The sequence below is a fragment of the Convolutriloba macropyga genome, chromosome 4 (assembly GCF_964194025.1).
Source record: "Convolutriloba macropyga chromosome 4, txConMacr16.3, whole genome shotgun sequence".
NCBI classification, from domain to species: Eukaryota; Metazoa; Xenacoelomorpha; order Acoela; family Convolutidae; genus Convolutriloba; species Convolutriloba macropyga.
In genome coordinates this window covers 42,480,283-42,502,560 of record NC_134471.1, presented here as the reverse complement: position 1 = coordinate 42,502,560, position 22,278 = coordinate 42,480,283, and the positions used below count along the sequence as shown (strand labels likewise).

The following is a 22,278-nucleotide window of genomic DNA, read 5'->3' as shown; positions in this document are numbered from 1 at the left end:
GTGAAAACATAAACTGGAATCTATATCGGTCCAGTCAGGCGTCTCATACCAGTTCATTCAGAAAAACCAACTATTCTTGTCCAGAGTGAAAAATTTAACATTGAGAAAAACCCAAAGTTTCTCGACCAGAACTCTGTCAACATGTACCGAATCAATATAAGTTGAAATTGATAACAATTTAGATTATCTTTAAAACGACTAGTTTTCCATTTCCAATTGCTTTCACTCTGCGCATGATTGTACTTTCAAGACAAAACAATCAATGTTTGCAGATTTTAAGATGAAACGATTTCAAGGAAGCCGGGAAGGGTTCAATGTGAAAGGAGTTTTCAAGGTCGTAACAGAGATTGTAACCAACAATTACCACGTGCCCTAACAAAGTACCAACAATTGTAACTTTTGCCACGAAAAAATTGTTTGCATATAGACTCAAAAAAAGCTATGCATAAGCAAAAAAACGTTGAATCAGAGCTTCATTTGTAATTAAAAATATATAAATGAACTTGTTTTCAATTCTTCAGCATTTTTTAACTAATATACAATTCAAAAAAAGCTGCTTTGAAGTCCCGTATTCAAAAACATAATTCAAGGTTCAACAACGGGTAAATACTCGGAAAGAAAAGAAGTCTAAATTCAAGTCATGAAGAGTATTGCCTTAGTTTAAAAAAGGCTTATGTGATACCAATACTCCTATCCTAAAACATCTGTGTCGTAAAAACATCTGTGTAAAACAAAGCTGCTCTTCGGGTCGCAAAAAACATACACTTAGTTTCAGGGCAATTAATAACTTATGACTACCCCTCAAAAGATTTCTTCATACAAAATCGGCCGGATTTTATTTTTATAATACATACAAGCAAGATTCTCATTTCCCTCCATATGGTGATATTTAATCAGAAGCTGCTAAGATAAAAGCGAAATTCGATTTGAGACGCTCTTGACCATGTATAAAAAGGATTTCGACTACTAATCCGAGTAAAATTACTTGCCTCTTTTTTGCCTGTTTTTAAATTAATGGGCAATAATTTACAACAACGGACAATAATGGTGATGATTTTTAAATATAATCAGATAGATCGTCCCAATCCGAAATGGACTCTAGTCACTCTCAGAGCAAAATGTCATTGAAATTAAATTATGTGATTACTTTTTGATTTGCGTTCATAAGCTGATAACACTTACAGGTGTATTCCATCCAAAATGTGTTTCCATTTATTGGACATGAGCACACCTCCGCCCCACGCGGCCTGCAAACAATATTCCATTCACATGACAATTATCGAAAACTTTTTAAGAAATTTTAAAAGATGAGACAAAAATGTTTAAAAAAAACAGTTGAAAAAGCTTAAGATTATTTTTACGCCATTAATTCTGCTGTTAAATGTATATCTTTTGGTCTCTGGAAGATCGCTCGACTTGAAACAAGAAATGGCCAATTCGAACCAAATAATAAGTTGCCCTTCAAAGAAGATTATGACCAAATATTGGACCCGTGGGATAAACTGTATAATAATGTGAAAAATAATTTTACACTTTGGCTGTCATCTTAAGGAGCATTTTGGGCACCTAAAATTTCCATTTATGACTTTTTATGACCTCAAATTTAGGAAAATATTATTTAGTCTCACAAAAAAGTTTTCTTACCAATCTTTATTTTCGTGCTGATTTTCCCATGATCATTTTATGTTTTCCTTTAAGATTCCATTTTAAGATTCCTTGAGGCCCTATGATTTAGTATACGATTCCTAATGATCATATATGATTTTGTATAGTTGCTAAGATTCGTCTCATATGATGTTCACTCTCGGCTAACATCTCAACTCTGCTTATGATATAAGAACAGATTAAATGAAACTTGACGGTGGAACAGGCGATCATCGAACTGAATCGGATTTTTTTGAATCATTAAAGTTATTAAAATCTCAAATAGATAGCTGGGTTATTACATTAATAAGGGCTGCTTTCTTGACAATAAAAAAGGAGCTGTGACAATAACTCACATCAACGTGTATCCACATGTCGTATTTGTTGGCAATTGGGGCGAGGTCTCTGATCTGGTCAACTGCACCCACCACAGTAGTGCCCATAGTTAGACCCAGGAACAGAGGGTGTTTACCCTGACAAACAACAAACAACATCAGTGTGATAATTTCCATGTTCAGCTCAAACTATTCTTATTCAAAGCCCAACATCTTGTCCTAGTTGACGGGGCTCAGATGCGATTATCTTGCAAACGAAAAGGTTCTACTTCTGTTATCCCCGATTCCTGATTCATTTACGCGTGTTGAACGCACGATAGTCTGGACATATCCACTTTCCGTCTGGGACGGTCTGGACATAGGCACTTTGAGTCTGGGACGGTCTGAACATAGGCACTTTCCGTCTGGACCTGTCTGGACATATCCACTTTGGGTCTGGGACCTCAGCTTGGGACCCCCCCCCCCCCCCCCTCCCAATACTTAAACATCACATATTTTCACACCTATATCATTTCAACCCAAAACCTTTTTGCTTAAACCCTACGAATCTCCAATTTTAAGCGTCAATCCCTACATACTTACCCAGCCTCTACGTATAACTTATTTTGAATGTTAATTGCACCAATTATGCAACAAGGAGGTAAAATCGTGGTAAACGAAAAGAGATGAAAGTCGAGACACGACGAAAAAATAACGCTGTTTGCAAATTTAGACCAGAATTCAACAGTTATTTTCCAGGAGTACTCCAATATTTATGAAAATCTTGTTACATTTATCACGAGTTTGGACGCTCTAGTAACGATTAATCCTAGTATATTTTATACTGAAGGAATGTAACGAAAGTGCTACAAAATGGTGCGGGGAAAACAAAACTAATTTCAACTGTCCCTGGAATTTTACGAAAGCGTGGAAAGATTGTAACCTGAAAGCATTACAAAAACACAGCGTCTGGATATTAAGATTAATAACATTATAACTCGGCAGACTAAATGTTCGCTGTCTTTATGCTATTTTAATTACACCTATTATACCGTTTTTTGAAATATATAATTTTATTAATTAAGTCCAGTACTGAAATCTCCTAACAACTGCAAAATTAAAATCAAAAATTAAAAAAAACAGGACAAAAAAACTGGAACAAAACTTTCGCGAACTCATATTTCTTCGTACTTCATTGCGACGCAAAGTTATACCGCAAAATTTCCACCTTATTAAAAATCGCTTGAAAATTGGTTCCGCCATTTTGCGGAATTGTGATAGTTTCAAGTTTGTAGATCATTTGTCCTGCAAAACTTTATTGCTCAATTCAGGCATCCATTTTTCGCAAAAAATGTATCTATAACCCGCAATTGTTCTTAGTTTAATGCGCGCTTTTGAGCATGTAAAATTGGTCTAGAGATTCTTTAATTGAGCAAGTAAGGTTGTTTTTTTTTATTTAAGCATATGCAAAAGTAATTTAAACCTCAGAGAAGTGAATTTTAGGGTTATACGACTAAGGCTTACAGACTGACTTTCAAAACAACACTGCTCTCACAAGCATTGTCAAGTGATTCCACACTATTCACTCATCCCAAAGCACACATCCAAAAGAGAGAGAGAGAGAGAGAGAGAGAGAGAGAGAGAGATTGACAACGAGCGAGAGAGAGAGAGAGAGAGAGAGAGAGAGAGAGAGACAGAGAGAGCGAGACAGAGCGAAAGAGAGAGAGAGAGAGAGAGAGAGAGAGAGCGGGAGAGAGAGAGAGAGAGCGAGAGCGAGCGAGAGAGAGAGAGAGAGAGAGAGAGAGAGAGAGAGAGAGAGAGAGAGAGAGATTGACAACGAGCGAGAGAGAGAGAGAGAGAGAGAGAGAGAGAGAGAGAGAGAGAGAACAATAAAATGCAGAAAACGCGGAAACAAAAAAATGAATGTGAACTGCATAAAACACGTAGTTTAGATCTTATTTTTTATCAAAATTCTGAAAAAATTAATTTCAAGGTTTCTGAAGTAACTGTTTTTCAGGAGGACTCTTTTGCGAACTCTTTTGCATCAGAGAATCTGTTTTCAAAACAGTCAATGAACACTAGTCCAAAAATACCTCAATTTGATAAATATCCTTAAACTCAGACCAATAAATTTATTTCAAAACAGTTGCATCAATTTGTTACCAAACCTTGTCTGTATAGATCATGCTGCTTATTTCCAAATCAATCCTAGGCAGTATTGTTGACTTTTTCAGAAAAATGCCTAAAAAACACTGTGGTAAATTTATCTCAGCCTTATATGGCTTAGATAAAGCTTTAATCTATGTTTTATCGCATCAGCGAAATTATGAATATTGTTTTATGCACTTAAATGCTATCAATTAATAAAGTTTCAAACCACGTTTGCGTGCTCAATTAATAAAACTGTAAACCCCTTTTACAAGCTCAGAAGTGCATTAAATAAGGCACAATTGCAGATTTTAGATACAATCAGTGCGGATTAGAGATCCATTCTGTTCGGAATAGAGTTACGGTGAGTTTAAAAAGAGATACCTAAATTAAATAAAAAAGTTTTACATATCGCGCAAAAAAATAGGATATATAACTGGTATCCTCATTCGGCGGTTAAGATTTCAACACTTAATTCTGGCCAATTTCTGCTAAATTATCAAATTTTTTGCAATATTATTGCATTTTCAATGAATTAACATAGGCAAAACGAAGATAATCAGACGGTTTTGGTATAACTCTGCGGTGTAATGCTTGCCATAAATATATTTTAATCTCTGTGTTTCAAGAAAAGCGTGGTGAGAACTACATTGTTGATCCGTTTGATTACATAAAAGAATGGTGCTTTTGGCAAGAGTTTTCAACCAAGCCTAACGTCAAAATTTTGTCGCATCAGAGATGCACGTTCGAAACAGTCTTTGGTCACTCCTATCCTAGCAGTTATATTATTAATCAAATTTTATATTTTTTTCAGGCAGTTGCACTGAAAACGTGTTTATACAATTGCCTTCTGTAAAAAAAGAGAGAAGCCAAAAAACCTTACTGTTTTTAATTCAGGAGATTAAAGATAATAATTTCCTCGTTTTAGTCATTGAGATATTGAGTTTTTCATTATTAATCTTTTCAATATCAAATCATTTTACAAATTCTTCTGATAACTTATTGGTAGAATTCTTTTATATTCTATTAGTTTTAAAACGTTTTCTTCCCGCGAATCTTTGTTCCGATTCCGGAAAATAGAATATTTGTTCCGGTTCCACTAAGCTCTAATTTAGATCTGTCTTCACATGTAGAAACAATGCAGGTTTGATTGAATAGTTTTAACCGATAGGATATTGAGTCTGCGAAATTTTTAATTTTCATTTTGCTACACTAAAAATTGTTTAGGATTTTTTAAAACATTTTTATTTGCTTAGCCAGTTTTGGCCGATCGATAAATTTACTGAGACATAGTACAAAAACGATAGCATTGAAAACTTCTAGCAACAACGATCATCTTTATTGCTAGAAGTTTTCAATGGTATCGTTTTTGTATTATGTCTCAGTAAACATACCGATCGGCCAAAACAGATAAACATGGTTAAAAAATATTTAATGATTTTTATTAATTCTGCAGGAAATTTTGCTCTTGAAAAAAATTGTTTTCTAATTTGGACATTTGTTTGTTTGTATACGCTAAAAATGACAGCTTGATACACATTGGAATTGATGTAATTGCCGATAAATACTCTCTTAAAACAAGGTTGATTTTGTAGACATTCAACGGCAGGCTAGAAATAAACTGCAATTAGGTTTTAAAAAACTCCTGTTTGTATTCACATTAATCTATTAAACTCTCATGTTCCACTGCAAAATGGGTGTCTTCCAATTATGAAACAAAAGACAGGATCAGTTTGCGTAAAAAAGCTTTGAATAACCTTTCAGCTATATATGCTTGAATTATTTACTGAGCAAAAAAATTAGCGGAAGTTTATTCATTTTAGTACATCAAGTATAAATTTTAAGTTTTCAAATTTTGTTATGGAGGAATACGCCTAGTACTAACTCTCCTTGCTGTAGCCTGCCACTTTCTGTTTGTACCATTAAATTTACAAATTTAATTTTCATGTTGCTTTCAGCCAAAGTCCTCCAGTATTTTTTGACTTGGTGTATAAATACGTCACCGTGCCTCACCAAAATGCTTTCTCAGAAAATGGACATCAGTTTAAACGCATAGTCATCATCATGAATTGCGAGCACCAAGTTTGCTTTTGTCAAATTTACTAAAATATCGGTCAGACATTTCGTATGTCGGTCAGCTGAGAAGACATGTAAAAGAGCTGTAGCTATTACTAGCGAAAAATCGAAGCCGCAAACACTTAAATTGATCTCGGATAATGTCGTACATCTCAAAATGGGTCTCAAAATTACTTTCATAGATATAATTTCCAAATCGTTTAACGCGCTAGCGAATGCACAGTTCCACCCCACTAATTAGAGCTGAAGCCTTGCCAATGAATAAATTTTCATTGAATTGATTTTTACATTTGATCTTACATTGCTCCCCTCACTATAACCGTTAATTTGAGGGCATTAAAAAACAAAACAATTTTATCTCTAAAAATAGCTTCCTTTAAATAGTTCCATTCCAAGTTCCATCTCTGAAGCCATAAGAAATGGAAAACAACTGTATTCCATTTCTACACATCACCCCATCATTGCTGCATGATGTGCTATTTAAACGCTCACTTACCTGATCGGGGCTTCATCCATACAATACATATGCTACTAAGCCAATACTTGCTTCTAAATTTTCACACAAACGGAAATTGGATAATAAAAAATGTGACACTACACTTGCAACTATTTGGTAAGGACTCTCATCATTCCTACAAAATCATGAAATACCAAAAACATCAAGACTGTGCCGAGCGTACGCAAAAGGGGAAAGAAAAGTTCTCTATGGAAAAAATTCCTAAGTTAGGTGGGAATCGTTTCAAGTTGCAGGTGAGGTAGTCCTTAATAATTGTATTTAGGCTCGCACGAAGGATTTCTGGCTAATTCAGTTCATTTGTATCAACATGAACTCACTTTGAATCACTTTTTTTCTCTGAAATGGTTAGCCGTTCTTAAAAAGTGCACGTTTAAGATAATGGCTTAGTGCTCTCGAACGACTAGTGGGAGCTCAAATTTATTGCCGATTTCTTCAGTGGGGGGGGGGGTGAAGTATCTAAAATCACTGGGGGGGGGGCTTCAAAAGACGTCATGTTTTAATTAAACATACTCCAACTTCGGCGCACTTTTCATTTGACTTTTAGTAGTGAACTGTCGCGACTTGAGTTCAGCTGCTGACGCTTGTAAATGAAAGCGAAATTTAAATCAAAACTAAAAAGTCAAGGACGTCAAGTCACTCGAAAAGTCAAAACGGTCAAGTAAAATTTTTGCATAAAAAGACCAAAACGTTTAAAATAATTACTTCAAACTTCGTTCGAAAGCAATTAATCGTCTATAAAACAAACGCTTATTCATATAAATCCGCAAATTTCAACTTTTCAGAATCAGCAATTGCATTTCTCTTTTCTTATAGACAGAACACAATGAGTAAGAGTTAGCTCAGAGTTTTTAGACGGAATTGCGATGAATGTACAACCACTGATGAGTTCTACTCATCCCTATAATTCATTACATTTCCCGGCCAGATTACTAATTTGGAAAATTAGTTTGATGAAGCAATTGAAGAAACAAATCGTTGATAAAAAACTAATCAGAATAACACCAAACTACAATCCGATTAAAAAAACTGACACATAACTAAAAATTGAAAAGAATTCAGTTTTTTTGAAATCAGCAGGGCAGCATTCTGTTGAAAGGACAGGTTGGATTTTTCACGCTTTATTTTTACCTAAAATTTGAACGATCAAATTGAATAATTAAAATTTTCTCGATTTCTTTATTACAATTGCAGATTTATTTCAGTACAAACACTTTATTGGAGAACTTAAGATAATTAATCTGTTAAACTGTCTGAATTTAATTTCAGAATGCTTGGAGTCCAAAAATTGTCAAAATTAATATCCATATAATTTAAAATCAGGTGATAACACTCCATATTTAACGGCATCTTCTTTGATGTCTTCATGAACTAACTTTTCGAGCAAAATCAAGCTCCAGCTATATAAGCTCTTCGACAAATATCTGTCTCCTATTTTGACAATCTGCTACGTCAAGAATGATTGCAGTGCCCTGTTGTTGAAAAAATTTCTCGTTTGCAGACAGTCAATGGAAAAAAAACGTTAGTCTCTCTTCATGTTTAAATTAGTTCACTATCAAGTGGTCTAGGGCTAAGAAAACATCACTTTAATTTTTCTTGACGAATATCAGTTCGTATTGTTCTGTGAATTTGTAATAATGTGATAAAATGCCAGGCTGTTTAACGCTAAGTTTCGTAAAAACCTCAAAAAACAACAATTTTTGTTATGAAATTGCGTAATTTGTTAATAACAGATTTAAAAAAGGGGAAGGCTTGAGTAGAAAAGCATGTCGCGTTGACTGACAAAACGGAATCTTAATACAAAAACTTGTTTGCAAAACTTGTTACCTTTTATTGCCTGTCATGTTATTTTTCTCACGAACATTTGAGCAACACAAATTTATTTGCCGAAGACTTACACGACGATAGCAGCACCATTTATAAATGTACTAGAAAATTATCTAAAAGAAAAAAATTCATTTTTTTAACTCCACCGATTTTTAGAAAATAATTAGTGTTGTGAAATAAATTTTTAAAAAAGTTTTCAATTATTCTTCCTCAACAGGTTAACGCGGGAAATTTCTCAGCCAATCGATTTCATCATTTTTAGCAGAGATAAACTTAATTAACATATGGTACAGTTATTTAAAACGCATATCAACAAGATTTGAGAATTGTGAAAAACCGATTGATCTTCTTCTCCAACAAGGTGATATATTCGTTGTTTTAGTTATGACACATCAATTTTGACTCATATAACTTGAAACGATCAGTTTCCGCGTTTTTGTTCGATACTGAGAACTACAGTTTCAGAAAAAAACACCAAGTTCTTGAATTTAGTTAGGTAATAAACCTCCGAGGAAAAATACCCCCTACTGAAATATACATCACGGAAAAGAACATCCATTTAGCCGTTTAAAATCAGTGGGGGTTTGATTGCTCGGGGGTTTATTTCCTATCTAAAATTAGGTGTTTTATCCGTGCGGTTTTATTTTCTAACCCTGAAAAGTTTTCGTTGAAAATTTTTTGTAAAATTTTGCGCACCTTCACAATATTTCAATTCAGACTTTTCATTTCAATATAAGCTTTAAGAACCATTTTCTCCTCTGAAATTCTCATTCAATTTTAGTTGTTTTCAGTTCACGGAAGCAAAAAGAAAAAGTGCATCATTAGTAGGTGCCTTGTTGAAGTTCCTCTCTTCATTAGATTTTTGAAGTCGAGACCTCTCGTACTTCAAATTTATAGACTTTCGTCACTACAATCGCTCCTCACAGGCCTCGAAAAAAATTATTTGCGTTGTTTTTCTACTGATCAAGAACATCCCTAGATATGATTACTCCATTATTAGATTATTTTTGGAAAGAAGAATAGAGTGAATGTACAATAGCAATAGAAGAGAAGCCAGCAGTATACTTGTTGTTAATTGAGTGTATTCACAGCATGAAATCTCTGCCAAGTTTTTGATTTACCCAACTTAGCCCCGGTACATTTATTGAGAAAAAGGCATTGATGAGCATGCACGTGTGTATGTAGGTGTGTATTTAAGTGTGTGTCTGTGTGTGTGTGTGTGTGTGTGTGTGTGTGTGTGTGTATGTATGTATGTATGTATGTATGTATGTGTATGTATGTGTGTGTATGTATGTGCGTATGTGTGTATGTAGGTGTATGTATGTGTGTGTGTGTATGTGCCTGTGTGTGTATGTGTGTATGTATGTGTGTGTGAGATGTATGCAAGTAATAATTAGTGTGTGTGTGTGTGTGTGTATGTGTATGTTGTGTATGTATATATATGCATGTGAATTTCTTTCGTGCTTGGTGATGGTGATACTGGTGGTGGTGGTGGTGGTGTTTTTTTTCTCTCTCTCTCTCTCTCTCTCTCTCTTTCTTTCTTTTTTGGTTGTTCCTTAATTAGGGGGAACAAGTGAGTGGTGAGAGAGAGTGTGACTGTCACCAATCAATAAACTCCCCCCTGGTAGGACCTTCTGCTTGTGTCATTAGTCGACACTCATTGTACTACTCCTGCCTACTATTTATACTGTTATAATACTGCTCTGTATTATGATCACAAAGATAGCTCTTTCCTCTAAAAAAAGTGTTCACGTAGCCGATGTGTACAAATTTTTCTCATGCAGCATAAATGGTAGGCAATTAGTCTCCACAAGTTTGTAAGAAACGATGAAAAGTGTGAATGAATATAAACTATGGTCTGGTAATTTAAAAATCATCCGAATTATGAAGTTGTCCCAACTTAGTACTTAGAAGTCGTGGTCTTAAAAAACTTTTTATTGATCATTTGATAAACAGCTGTTCTGTGTAGTTTTCACATTTAGGCTTTGTTAATCATTTAGACTTAAAGTGCCATTTAATGATGTAATAATATTGTCTACATTTAGAGTAGCGTTGGTATGATTATTTGATGTTTATTTGAGTAGGAAGAGAGTTGACCCATTTTATCAGGACTCATTAGGAGACAAAAATCGATTTTGTGTCCATGAAAATGAAACAAAAAGGATAGGAAAAATCGACCTAATTGCTCCGGTTTTATCCAATTTTCCAAATTCATTTCAGTTCATAAGGAATTGGGAACTCTAAGTAAGGCTGCAAAGACTGATATTGTTGTTGCCTATTAAAATACTTAAATTTAGTCGTATTCACACCAAATATTTAGTCATAAAATTAGTACTAAATCACTGTAAAATATCAGTTTTATTGAAGATTATTTTACTTGAGAGAGGATGGGTCAGACGGGCTTGAGTCGCTTACAGGTGGGGGGGGGGGGATGGGGGACTCGTCGATAATGGACAAATAGCTCACAATTAAATTCATGTGTTCTTGGTCTGGGCCTCCCCTGTTTTCGTCCCAAGTCCGTCAGACCAATATTTTTTCTGGCAAGTTAGTATAGTCTGGCCGGAGCATGCGAGGTTATTCAATTGTGACACAGATGACCTTGAGTATATTCTGAGAATTAAAAAGTTTCTATCAGAGATCTATTTTCGATTTTTGTTTTAGCTTGAAACAATCATTTGCATAATCACTTTATCTTAAAGAGCTTGTTCAACTCTCTCGTTAATGATTTTTTTTCATTTTGTCTTTTGTTACAGACGGATGTTTGGAAAATGCAAAGAATATTATGCAGCAAATTTAGTTAATTTTGTCGAATTTTCGTTTATGTCATCATGTATTACTTCCTTTTGCCATTTGCTTCACACGTGACCACTATTAGGGCACGCAGAGTAAAGCTTATAAATGAATTTGGAAAACTTTAGAAAAGGAGCAAGAGCTGGAAACGAAATGCTTAAAAAATGTTCCTTCGGGGTTTCGAACATTTCGGGGGCTTCCTTAAAAAAACATGAATTCCAAAATGTTACACACCTTAAAAGTGTCAACAAAATGGCAATGTACAAATTCTAAAATACATAAAACAATAAGAATATATTTTATTTACAACGTCTGGAATACTAAAAACATTTAAAAAAAATTATATTGGATAATTAGGAAATTAAAAACAATGAAAGCTTTAAAAAGGTCCCTCAACAAGTGTCTGTACTCCAGTGCCTTTAGGTCCTTCAGATATTCCTTGAAATAGAATTCTTTCAAAAAACCTTTGATGTTTTTAACCTTATCAAGTTTTTGTCTTTGTTCATATGGAACTTCATCGTACAATTTCATGGCTTGCAGCATCAATGATTTATCGAGGAATTCCGAATTACTTTTCATAGCCGGATAAATTTTTCACGTTCTCGCATTTTGATTACACTTGGAAGTTTGCAATTCATTGTTGTTACTAAAAGCTGGTAATTGTTTCCTAACATATTTCATGAAAAATACCATACATCGATATTTGAGAAGGAATTCAACAGGCATGAGTCTGTTTTTTATTTTTAAATCAGTCGAGCGATCAAACTTTTTTCGTTTGAAACACACTTTTATTCCCCAATTAAATTATTTTTCTAATGTTATCATGGGATTTTTTCTGATACCAAAAAGCATAAGAGATGAGTATTGAATGTGACTTAAAACAAGCGCGTTCAATAGTGTTACTCTAGCTTTTATAGGAAAACAGTTCCTTATATCTTTCAAGATTTTGATGCTGCACGCCATTCTGGAGAGTATTCTTTTGATCTCTTCTTTAAAGTTTTATTTGTTGTCTAGTATTATTCCTAGATATCTTACCGACGACGATTCTCCTATGTTCACATCGTTAATCTTGAGATGAGACGGAGTTCGTGCTTTTTTTGATGGAGCAAACACGATATATTCAGTCTTCTTATTGTTCACCATTAATTGATGTGATTGGAAGTAATAACATTTTTTCCAAATAACTTCTAGCTGTATTTTCATTATTATGAGAAGAATAGAGGAAAGTGTCATCGGCGTACTGGATTACTTGACAATTGTCACTATCAATAACTCTATGAAGATCATTCACATAAATGTTGAACAATATTGGTCCTAATACTGTCCCTTGTGGCACACCTCTGTTAAGTAAAATCTAGTCGGACTCATTTCCCGAGAAAACTACTTTTTGAGTTCTGTCTTTCAAATATGATCTAATCAATTGTGTAGATGTTCCGTCGAATCCTAAACATTTCAATTTTTCTATTAGTATTTCGTGTGAGATTGAGTCAAATGCTTTTGAGAGATAGAGGAATGCTCCACAAACTGTATTCTTTTTATCCATTTCAGTTCTTACATATTCTGTACATTGAAGTATGGCATCTAATGTGGACACTTTTTTTCTATATCCAAATTGTTTAGGTGACAGCAATTTATTTGAGATCAAATAGTCATTAATTTGGTTCCTTATAACTTGCTCAAAAATTTTTGCCAAAACGCCGGTTACTGATATTGGACGATAGTTAGCGGGATCTTCTGTGTTTCCTTTTTTATAAAGAAGTGAGACCAAAGCTTTTTTGAGGTCAGTTGGAAAAGAAGAATCAGAAATAAACTCATTTATCGGAAAACAGAGAGGCTCCGCAAGGACCGATTGGGCATCTTTCAACGCCCATGCGGGAATTTTTGAAGGACCCAAAGGTTTGTTCACATTCAAACATTTTATTAAATCATGGATTTCTTTACAAGTAACATATTTGAAGAAGAATCTATTTGCATTTCCCGTATCAGCTGAGAACAATGTTTTATCAAATTTTTTTCTTTCGCCAAAGTATTCCCCCAAAACTGAAAACTTGAAGTTCAAAAGGTTTGCGATGTCTTTTCCATTCGTAATAAGCTCACCGAAGCTGTTACGCAGAGTGTCTATTACAATTCGTTGTTTTTCATTGTTCGTAACTTCTTGTATAAATTTCCAGCGACTTTTTTCTGTGTTCAGAGAAATAAAGTCTTTTAACAAGGAAGCTTCATTTTCTGATTTGAAATTTTTTCCAGATAGGAACTTATTTCTATTCAGAAAAATTTTCGGTTTGTCATTCCTCACAAAACAAGATTTCAATGGTGCATGCACATTTATTGCTTGCTCGACTATGATACAAAATTGCAACATCATTTCGTTAGCATTTTGTGACATCCAGAAAAGACTCCAATCTGAACTCCCAATATATTCCTGGAAATTTTCTTTAGAATAGTTCTTTTTGTCGAAAAAAGTTTTTTGATTGGCATTTGTTTCATCATCATTTTTTCGTCTAATATAGCAACTGTTCCGTACTGATCACTATTCAAGATGCTCTCTGTAACAAAACATTTTTTGAAGTTTTCCGTGATGATATAATGAATCAGTGCAGTCTTATTGACACTCTGTCTTGTCACTATATTTGTGTTACATGACACCAACCCGTGCGGAATAAATAGCGTTTCAATATTGTAATCGCCCATTAAAATTATTCGTTTGTTCTTATTATTCGTTTGTTTAATCGAACATTAAAATTATTCGTCCTTCAAGTGAATCATTTCGTTTCCAAACGTAGAGTTATTTTTGCCAAATTTTGTGGCAGCCCTAGAGCTTCTGCCTGAAATCAAAAGACAAGGATGAATACCCTGACGAAATTGAGTAGAACACTCCCAATTTGCACAACCAATTTTTCATCGAACAAAAATCTTCATATAGTTATAGTTTTCCGCCATGAAACATTCTGTTTTACATTTTGAATTCTACCTCAAACAATCTTGAGACTTTTGAAGATTTCTGCAGCTTTGAGGGACGAAAGAGACCAATTTACGCAGCTTCAATGTCAAGTCAAAGGTTTGCATTTTATTCAGTTTGCACACTCATAGTGTTATAACTGATTCGTTTTGATCTGTTTTGTGTTTTAATTTTATTGTCTTGATGAGCTCTGATAGTTGGTTTTTATAGTGCTCGAAGATTGCAATTTTTGCTCGACATCTCATAACCTGGTAACCTTCACTATTTATTTTTCACAAAATAACTGGAAAAACTCAATAGAACTGGTATCTTTTTTAACAGTGTTGAACGATAAATATACTGTGGGGTTTAAAAATTAATTAAACAGTATTGGAGCACATAAAAAATGCAATTCTTTGAATAAATTGGATAGAAAGCGATAGCAGAATTTTTTTGGAAATTTGCCTTTGAATATAATCGATATTTTTTGGTTGACTGTCGGTATTTTGGCTTATGGTTTTCACCTGACTTTTTGTTACGTATGAATGCTAGTTGTTTTAAGATTCAAAGTGTGGATTAAATTTGTTTCAGTTCAAAAGTGGGCGTTGTGCGCTCATTGCGTCAACAAATTCAGAATACGAGGGTGGCTATTTTATCTGACCATCATATTTTTTCGGTAATTGTTTAGTGATTTTCAGCCGAACAAAATCAAGCAACCAACACGCACGCAACTTAAAAAATTATTAGCATAATTAAAACATTAAATAACAAAGAGGACAAAAAGAAGCAATTTTCAATATTTTAGCGACCAATTTTACCAGCGATGCTCAAAATTTGCGTACAGAGATGAAATTTAAAAGACCCAAAAGAATCGTTCAAAGTTTTTTATTTTCTGTCGTTGTTATTCGAGGTAACGGAAATATTCTGCCAGCAACCCTAGTCAAATTGGGATGGTTATCTGCTAAAATATTGCAAAGCTCTTGCAAGACTCTTTATGTGTATACGTCATCTTGTAAGGGCTATTACAAGACTCTTACCAGATAACAGTTTATCTTACAAGATTCTTAGCAGATAACCGTTGTTCTTATAAGATTCTTACCAGATAACCGTCGACTTTGTAAGACTCTTGCCAGGCAATCGTGCGTTTTACCAGATAACCGTTGCAATGTTGCATCTTAGCATATAACCGTTATTTACAAGAATCTTTCAACATCTTAGCAGATAACCATCCCAGTTCGTCTAGGGAAGTGTCCCTGACATTCTGCATCATGTCAGCGAGAACTCAACGAAAGAGACGGGACAATTTTGAGCAAAATGTGTCAATATTGCGCCGGCAATGAACTGCTAAAAATTGATTATGTTATCGGCGGAAGATCTGAAAACTAACTAATCAGTCTTAATTGCGGTGGTCTTAAAAACTATTTTGCCATATTTGTTGGCATTGAAAACCAAACTTTGAGAGTTGCACGTTTAAAATGTGTCCAAGTAATGATTTGATTTCTTCATGATTCGAACTGTTGGGAACTTTGGGAATAACAAAAAGTTTTATAGAGAGACGTCTTACGGAGAAATTCATAACAAAGAAACTTATATTTTTTTCAAAAACTTCTAGTGCTGTCAATTTTCAAGCAAAAATCAACAAATGAAATATGTAACTATACAAAAGAAATCTAGGTAACGCAAAATTCGCCGAGATTTAATGTTGAATTTGAATCGGAAGAGGTTTTTGAAGCTACCTGCTTTCCGTCAGAATTATAATCAGCGTACATTTTCCAAATAACAAAATTCTAAAATAAGGGAGTTGCATACATGGAAAATTTGTGACAAAAAAGATAAATTTTTTTTGTTTGTTTTTGACTTACTTCGCTCTTGGCTTTCAGAATTTTGGCCTCTAAGTCGGCTGGATCCATGTTACACCTAAAACAAACATAAGTCGGGTCACAAAAAATGGCTGGGTTGTGTTTCTCCGTAATTGTTTTCACATGCGCAGCTGCACCTTTTTTGTAAGAAATTGAAATTAAATTTAAATAGTGAGCACGAGACATATCTTAGAATAGGAGCTCTGTTGGCTAGAGAAAAGGACCCGAAGAGAAAGAACTAGTTAATATGAGTTGGTGTAATAGTATTCACAGTATGATTGCAAGGTCCTGTTTTTACCCAATTTCCCCGCAAGTAGCGTTAGCTTAAACACTTACTATACGGACCCCTATATTCGTGTGCTTGTATAGGTACTCTTTTCACGGAGAATATGGCGTTGCTCGCCTGTTTCAGCGTCAATTTGCGTATATGTTCTTGTTGATATGAGTGAGAATGTGGAAATGGTCATGTGGTACCTGGCGTTGGTCTCGATGGGGATGCAATTGTTGATGCCGATGCCTGTGATCATGGACGCATTCTTGTACGAGTAATGAGACTGAAACAAAAAGCAAAGTTTTGACTTATTTTGGAACCATAAGGCCCATTCATCTTAACAGGACTTTTTGAGGGGTCTCGAACATCTTACGAAAAAAGGTTCTCGCAGAGAATCGCAGTTCGTGTCATCCGTCTCCAACTGACGTTCATGAATACTTGAGTAAATGAATAGTTGAAGACTTTTCTCATATTTGGTATAATCATAATGAAAATCAATTGACAATTAAATTGGTTAACATGAAATTGTCATCAACTCAACACAACAGATTACCAGTTTATTTAATCTAATATCAGCAGTCCGTTTCTTTTCTTCACAGGAAATAGGCCTCTTACAATATGCTTTTGTTTTCCCCACTTAGGTTTAGGTAAGAACAAAGACTTGTGATTTTAGGCATTAACTTAGTTAGAGGGCTTTCTTCTGGATACATAATGTAGTTTTTCTGGTTGATGACCTTTTCGAATTGAGCCCAATTGAAGTTGCTCGCACCATCGTCAATTTGATATCAATTTGTTGCCCCACTCATTGGGTGACAAAACATCAGAGCGCTAAAAATTGGCGTTAAAATTTGTTGTCCCTGCTGATTGGGTGACTTATAAAATCGATTTTTGAATCCATGCCAGTAGACATTTAGTCTACAAGTACGCTGCCCTCTCAAGTTTCGTGATAAATAATTGATAACTTTTATCCGATTCCAACTGGAACGTCAATATATTTTTTCATGGTATTAAAGCTCCATCTTCATAGCGAAACGATCTCCATTTAGATCTAGTTCCTTTTATGCACAGATTTGAAGCCCTTAAGATTCCAAAATTCAATCTCAGTTTGACCCAGTTCATGATAATGCTGTAGGGTTTGTCCCACTTCGAAGCGAGTCTGTCCACCAGTCATTAAAATTCAATTTTCTATTAATCAGACTTACATTAGGCAAATCTTAGTTTCGTGCAATCGTGGTCGATTAAAAATGTTAAGAAGCTAAACGGTTAATCATGCATCAGATGCCCAAATTTACAAGCTCTGTAGATCTTTTTTGCTCTTTCGGTGCTTTAATAAAGCACAAACTTTTAACAAACCACCCGCTCATTGGGTGAGATAAAGAGCATGAACTGGTAGCCTTCTCAGTGGGTGGAAAACTTTCATCAATGAAAGCAATCGTTGCTTAACTCCCCGCTCATTACACAAAAACTTTTAATTTGTACAATTTTTTTCGTAAAAATTTCTTCCTGGTCTGAAATAGGCACATTAAATTTTGTTAACTCTACTGATCTTGGTCCAGACCTATATTTATGAAAAGACACGTATAGTCTAGTCTCGGGGGGGGGGGGGGTTGTCAATACTGACTAAAGTTACACAGTCGAGCTTCTTAGTAAAGGTCAGAATGAGTCTTTTTATGGGTAGAACTAAAGTCTTTCATGAGACTTTTTGATCGAGCATGATCTTTTCAATGGGTTGAGGAAAAATTCATCAAAAGTCTGTTATTTTGCAAATTTTTAAAAAAATACTTATTTTCTTTTGCTGCTGCTCATACTTAAGCAGCAACGGAGAAGCATAAACAGCATTGCACCAATGTAGTGCAACTTAATAAACAGTTGGAAAACTGCTCAAAAATTTAAGAAATTTTGCTCTTCTTAATATAAAGCAGCTATTGCAGATGGACTATTTTGTTGCATCAGTTGATGAAATGAAACTAGGTAGTTTAACTACAGTGCTGTTCTTCCCATTAGTCATGATCAAAATGTGGCGTTGTTCGGTTGTTTCTCCTTCCAAAATTATGAATTATCTTTTTTAAAAGGAATGCCGACTTTTGATAGATCATTGGTTCTTCTGAATAGCAGAAATTAAGGAGCATTCATGCTGACTGCGTGATAAGCAATAGTGAGCAATAAAACTGCACGTAACAGTTTTGAGACAAAAATGCAGACTTATGACAAGACTATGGCTCGACCAATAATTTGACAAGACCTTGGCTCACTTTTCGTAAGTCAAGCAAACGTTGAGCTGTGCATTTGATTGGTAAAAAAACCCATAAAAAGATAAATTTTTATCAATGGTTTGATTTTACCCGACGCAATTTTTTTTACCACTCAATAATTTTGCAGGAAAAGTCCAGCGCCTAATTTTGTTCGAGATCAACTTATTTGGTCATGCAAATATCCAGAGTGACAAAATTTTTGGTCAAGCAAAAATCCAGCGCAAATTTTTGGTCGAGCGAACGTCCACAGTGACAAAATAAGGGTCGACCAAAAATCCCAGTGATTAATAAAGTTCTTTTATTGCGTTTTTGGTCCAGCTTAGTCTTTTCATAGGTCGACGTCTCTCTAAAGCTAGTCCACACAATTTTGGTATTAAGAGTGCAGAAGTTTGAACAAATAAAGATTCCATATCTTTGCTAAAAATTTGTGGAAGATAAAAATATTGATAGTTCTCGCAGTTTCGTTTTGGCAGCTGGTCTGTATTTTGATCCATTGTTGGGCTAATGTCAGATTTCTTGTGTAATTCTATTCGATTTTTTAAATCAATTTTCACGACCGTGTTCCAAGATTGGGCTTTTAAGCGCGTTGGTGGAACTTACAGCAAACAATTTTAGTTCCAAATTTCCACTAAATACACACATATATATATATATATATATATATATATATATATTTATATTTGTGTATAAATATATATATATATATATATATATATATATATATATATATATATATATATATATTTGTATATGTCGGCAGTTATAGCCGAAATTATTTTCAACTATGATTAATTCATTTTCCACAGGCAAGATCTAATAACAGCAACAAGGACAACCGAACCAAAAAAAATCAATATCTAATTAGTAATTAGTTTCAGAAAGAACATTCTCGATACTAATTGAGGATTATGAAGATAATTAGTAGTTTTGAATTGATTATATATCATTTTCCTCCAGAACAATTAGTTCATTGAACGTTGTCTCAAGTTTTTTTTTAATCAAGTTCAGACAATAAGTTTTTAGTATAATTGAATGCTCATTATTGTGAAAATGATATAGAAAATGGTTAAACAAAAAAATATTCAAAAAGTAGCCATTAGTTTCTAATTTTTGCCCAATTTGCATTTTTGGTCCAGCATAGTCTTTTCATAGGTCAACGTCTCTCTGAAGTTAGTCCACACAATTTTGGCATTAAGAGTGCAGAAGTTTGAACGAATAAAGGTTTCGTATCTTTACTATTTAAAAATTTGTGGAAGATAAATATATTTGTAGTTCTCGCAGTTTCGTTTTGGCAGCGGGTCTGTATTTTGATCCATTGTTGGGCTAATGTCAGATTTCTTGTAAAATTTTATTCGATTTTTTTAATCAATTTTTTGACCATGTTCCAAGATTGGGCTTTTAAGCGCGAGGGTGGAACTTACAGCAAACAATTTTAGTTTCAAGTTTCCACTAAATGCATATATATATATATATATATATATATATATATATTTATATATATTTGTGTATAAATATATATATATATATATATATATATATATATTTATATATATATATATATATATATATATATATATATATATATATATTTGTATATGTCGGCGGTTATAGCCGAAATTATTTTCAACTATGATTAATTCATTTTCCACAGGCAAGATCTAATAACAGCAACAAGGACAACAGAACCAAAAAAAATCAATATCTAAATGGTAATTGGTTTCAGAAAGAACATTCTCGATACTAATTGAGGATTATGAAGATAATTAGTACTTTTGCAATTACTTATATCATTTTTCTCCAGAACAATTAGTTAATTGAACGTTGTCTCAAGTATTTTCTAATCAAGTTCAGACAATAAGTTTTTAGTATAATTGAATGCTCATTATCGTGAAATTGATGTAGAAAATGGTTAAACAAAAAAATATTTAAAACGTAACCATTAGTTGCTAATTTTTGTCCGATTTGTGTTGCCATAGCAACTGTTGAGTCATTTTAATCATAATAATCACAGTTTTTGCTATAGTTACAGTTACGGTATTGGTCACTTGTTTAAAAAAGGAAGAAAAAAACAGCGACATAGCAGAGAAACCATCTACAGCAACCATTTTTTTCCTATATTGAACTGTCCTCAACAGTAAATAACCGATTTTTGTGTCTTGTGCTTTAAATATTTGTGAGCAGTAATTTTTTTTACTGTGTCTTGACTTGCATAATTTTTCTTGAGAAGTAATTTGTATTGTTACTGTGTCCTGTATCTACAAATTACTTGAACGTCCCATTGAACTGTTATAAAACCAAGTTTATAATATTTAATTTTGTGAGTACAAACGCGAAACACAACTTAGGTTTTATTGGAACTATTTTTGCATACACATGGCTTAGATTTATAACTTTTTTTGTATATGTTTTCCAATCAGATTAAAGTGGAATACACAAAGAGATCCCGTATTGTGTGATCTGTAGCAAACGAGCCCATTTCGATTCGATGTTGAAAAAACTCAGATTAACAAGTAGTATTAAATTCAACCGATAACGCAACGATAAAAATATAGGGGATATATAGTTACAAAAGCGAACTGCAAAAGCAAAATATCAGACAGATTTTAAGCCGCTGGAACGAACAGGGCGGTGCAGATTTTTGCTCGTCACAACTGATAAGGAGAGCGAGCAGCCGTTAAAGTCGTGGGAATTTTGCACGAAACAAAGTTTTGGGAATAATTTATCTTGAACAAAAAATGCCATTGAGTGGACTTTTAATGTAAAGATGTATAAGAAAAATTCCGCTCTTATTAGTTGTTAACCTGATCAATTTTTCAGTCATAAATAAGTGATAATTTCATGGGATAGTGAAGAGATATGAACTCTATAGCCTAATTGCTCAAAAAATGCAATAAATTGCGTTTTTGCAAAAGCCTACAATTAAAGAAAAGAAAAAAGTGCTGACATGAAACCTCACAGACTGAAAATAACACAAAATTTATATAGCGTTCATTATCAACCATCTTAATATTGAAAAACTTTTGTGACAAGAATCAGTATTGAATGCAAGAATAATAAAAAACACAAAAAAACGACAAAAACCTACAGATTAAGGGATTAGAAGAGTTTAGGTAAAATGAGGACCTTATTTCAAAAGTTTTAAAAGTTTCAAGGCATTGCCTTAATTGAGGATTAAAAATACAGGTTGGAGAATAACGGTTGCGGAAACAGTCTTCAATATTAAGATTCGAGGCAAATTAGTCCCACTGTTGTAAAAAGACGGATTTTAGTCACTCGTTTTCGCGGTTTTACAAACTTTCCTGGTGTTGGTAGTGTTGAAAAAATAATTAAATTTGGAGGAAATTGAGCAAACTGTAACTAAAAACTGTTGCTGCAGTTGCAGCTTTAATCTTAAAAGGTAATAACGGAAAGGAGGTACAGCGGCGATTTTAAATAGTCGCTGAAACAGCTATTTGCCTTCTAATGACAAAGAAAGCATCTTACTTCTTTGGAGACGAACATGCACAGCTGCTTCTCGTGAGCGTGTAGTCCCTTGTGTTTGAGGTCTGGGAAGTACTTGTGTCTGGCCAACATCAGAGCGTACAAGTTGGAGATCGTACCACCTGCAAGTTTATTAAGTGTGTTAGGGTATGTGATTATGGTAGG

General features: G+C 34.0%; 1 protein-coding gene across 4 annotated transcripts in view; it reads right to left on the bottom strand.

Annotated features, from left to right (window-relative positions):
- The window catches only part of LOC142337686 (glutamate decarboxylase-like), a 123,909-nt gene that overhangs the window by 36,810 nt on the left and 64,821 nt on the right, over nucleotides 1-22,278 (bottom strand). For all 4 annotated transcript variants that reach the window (XM_075387125.1, XM_075387126.1, XM_075387127.1 and 1 more), the window contains 5 exons: nucleotides 22,117-22,235; nucleotides 16,585-16,664; nucleotides 16,114-16,168; nucleotides 2,001-2,117; nucleotides 1,183-1,247 (listed from right to left, as the gene is read on the bottom strand). In XM_075387125.1, the coding sequence (XP_075243240.1) occupies nucleotides 1,183-1,247; nucleotides 2,001-2,117; nucleotides 16,114-16,168; nucleotides 16,585-16,664; nucleotides 22,117-22,235 (436 nt within the window). The remainder of the gene's footprint in view (nucleotides 1-1,182; nucleotides 1,248-2,000; nucleotides 2,118-16,113; nucleotides 16,169-16,584; nucleotides 16,665-22,116; nucleotides 22,236-22,278) is intronic.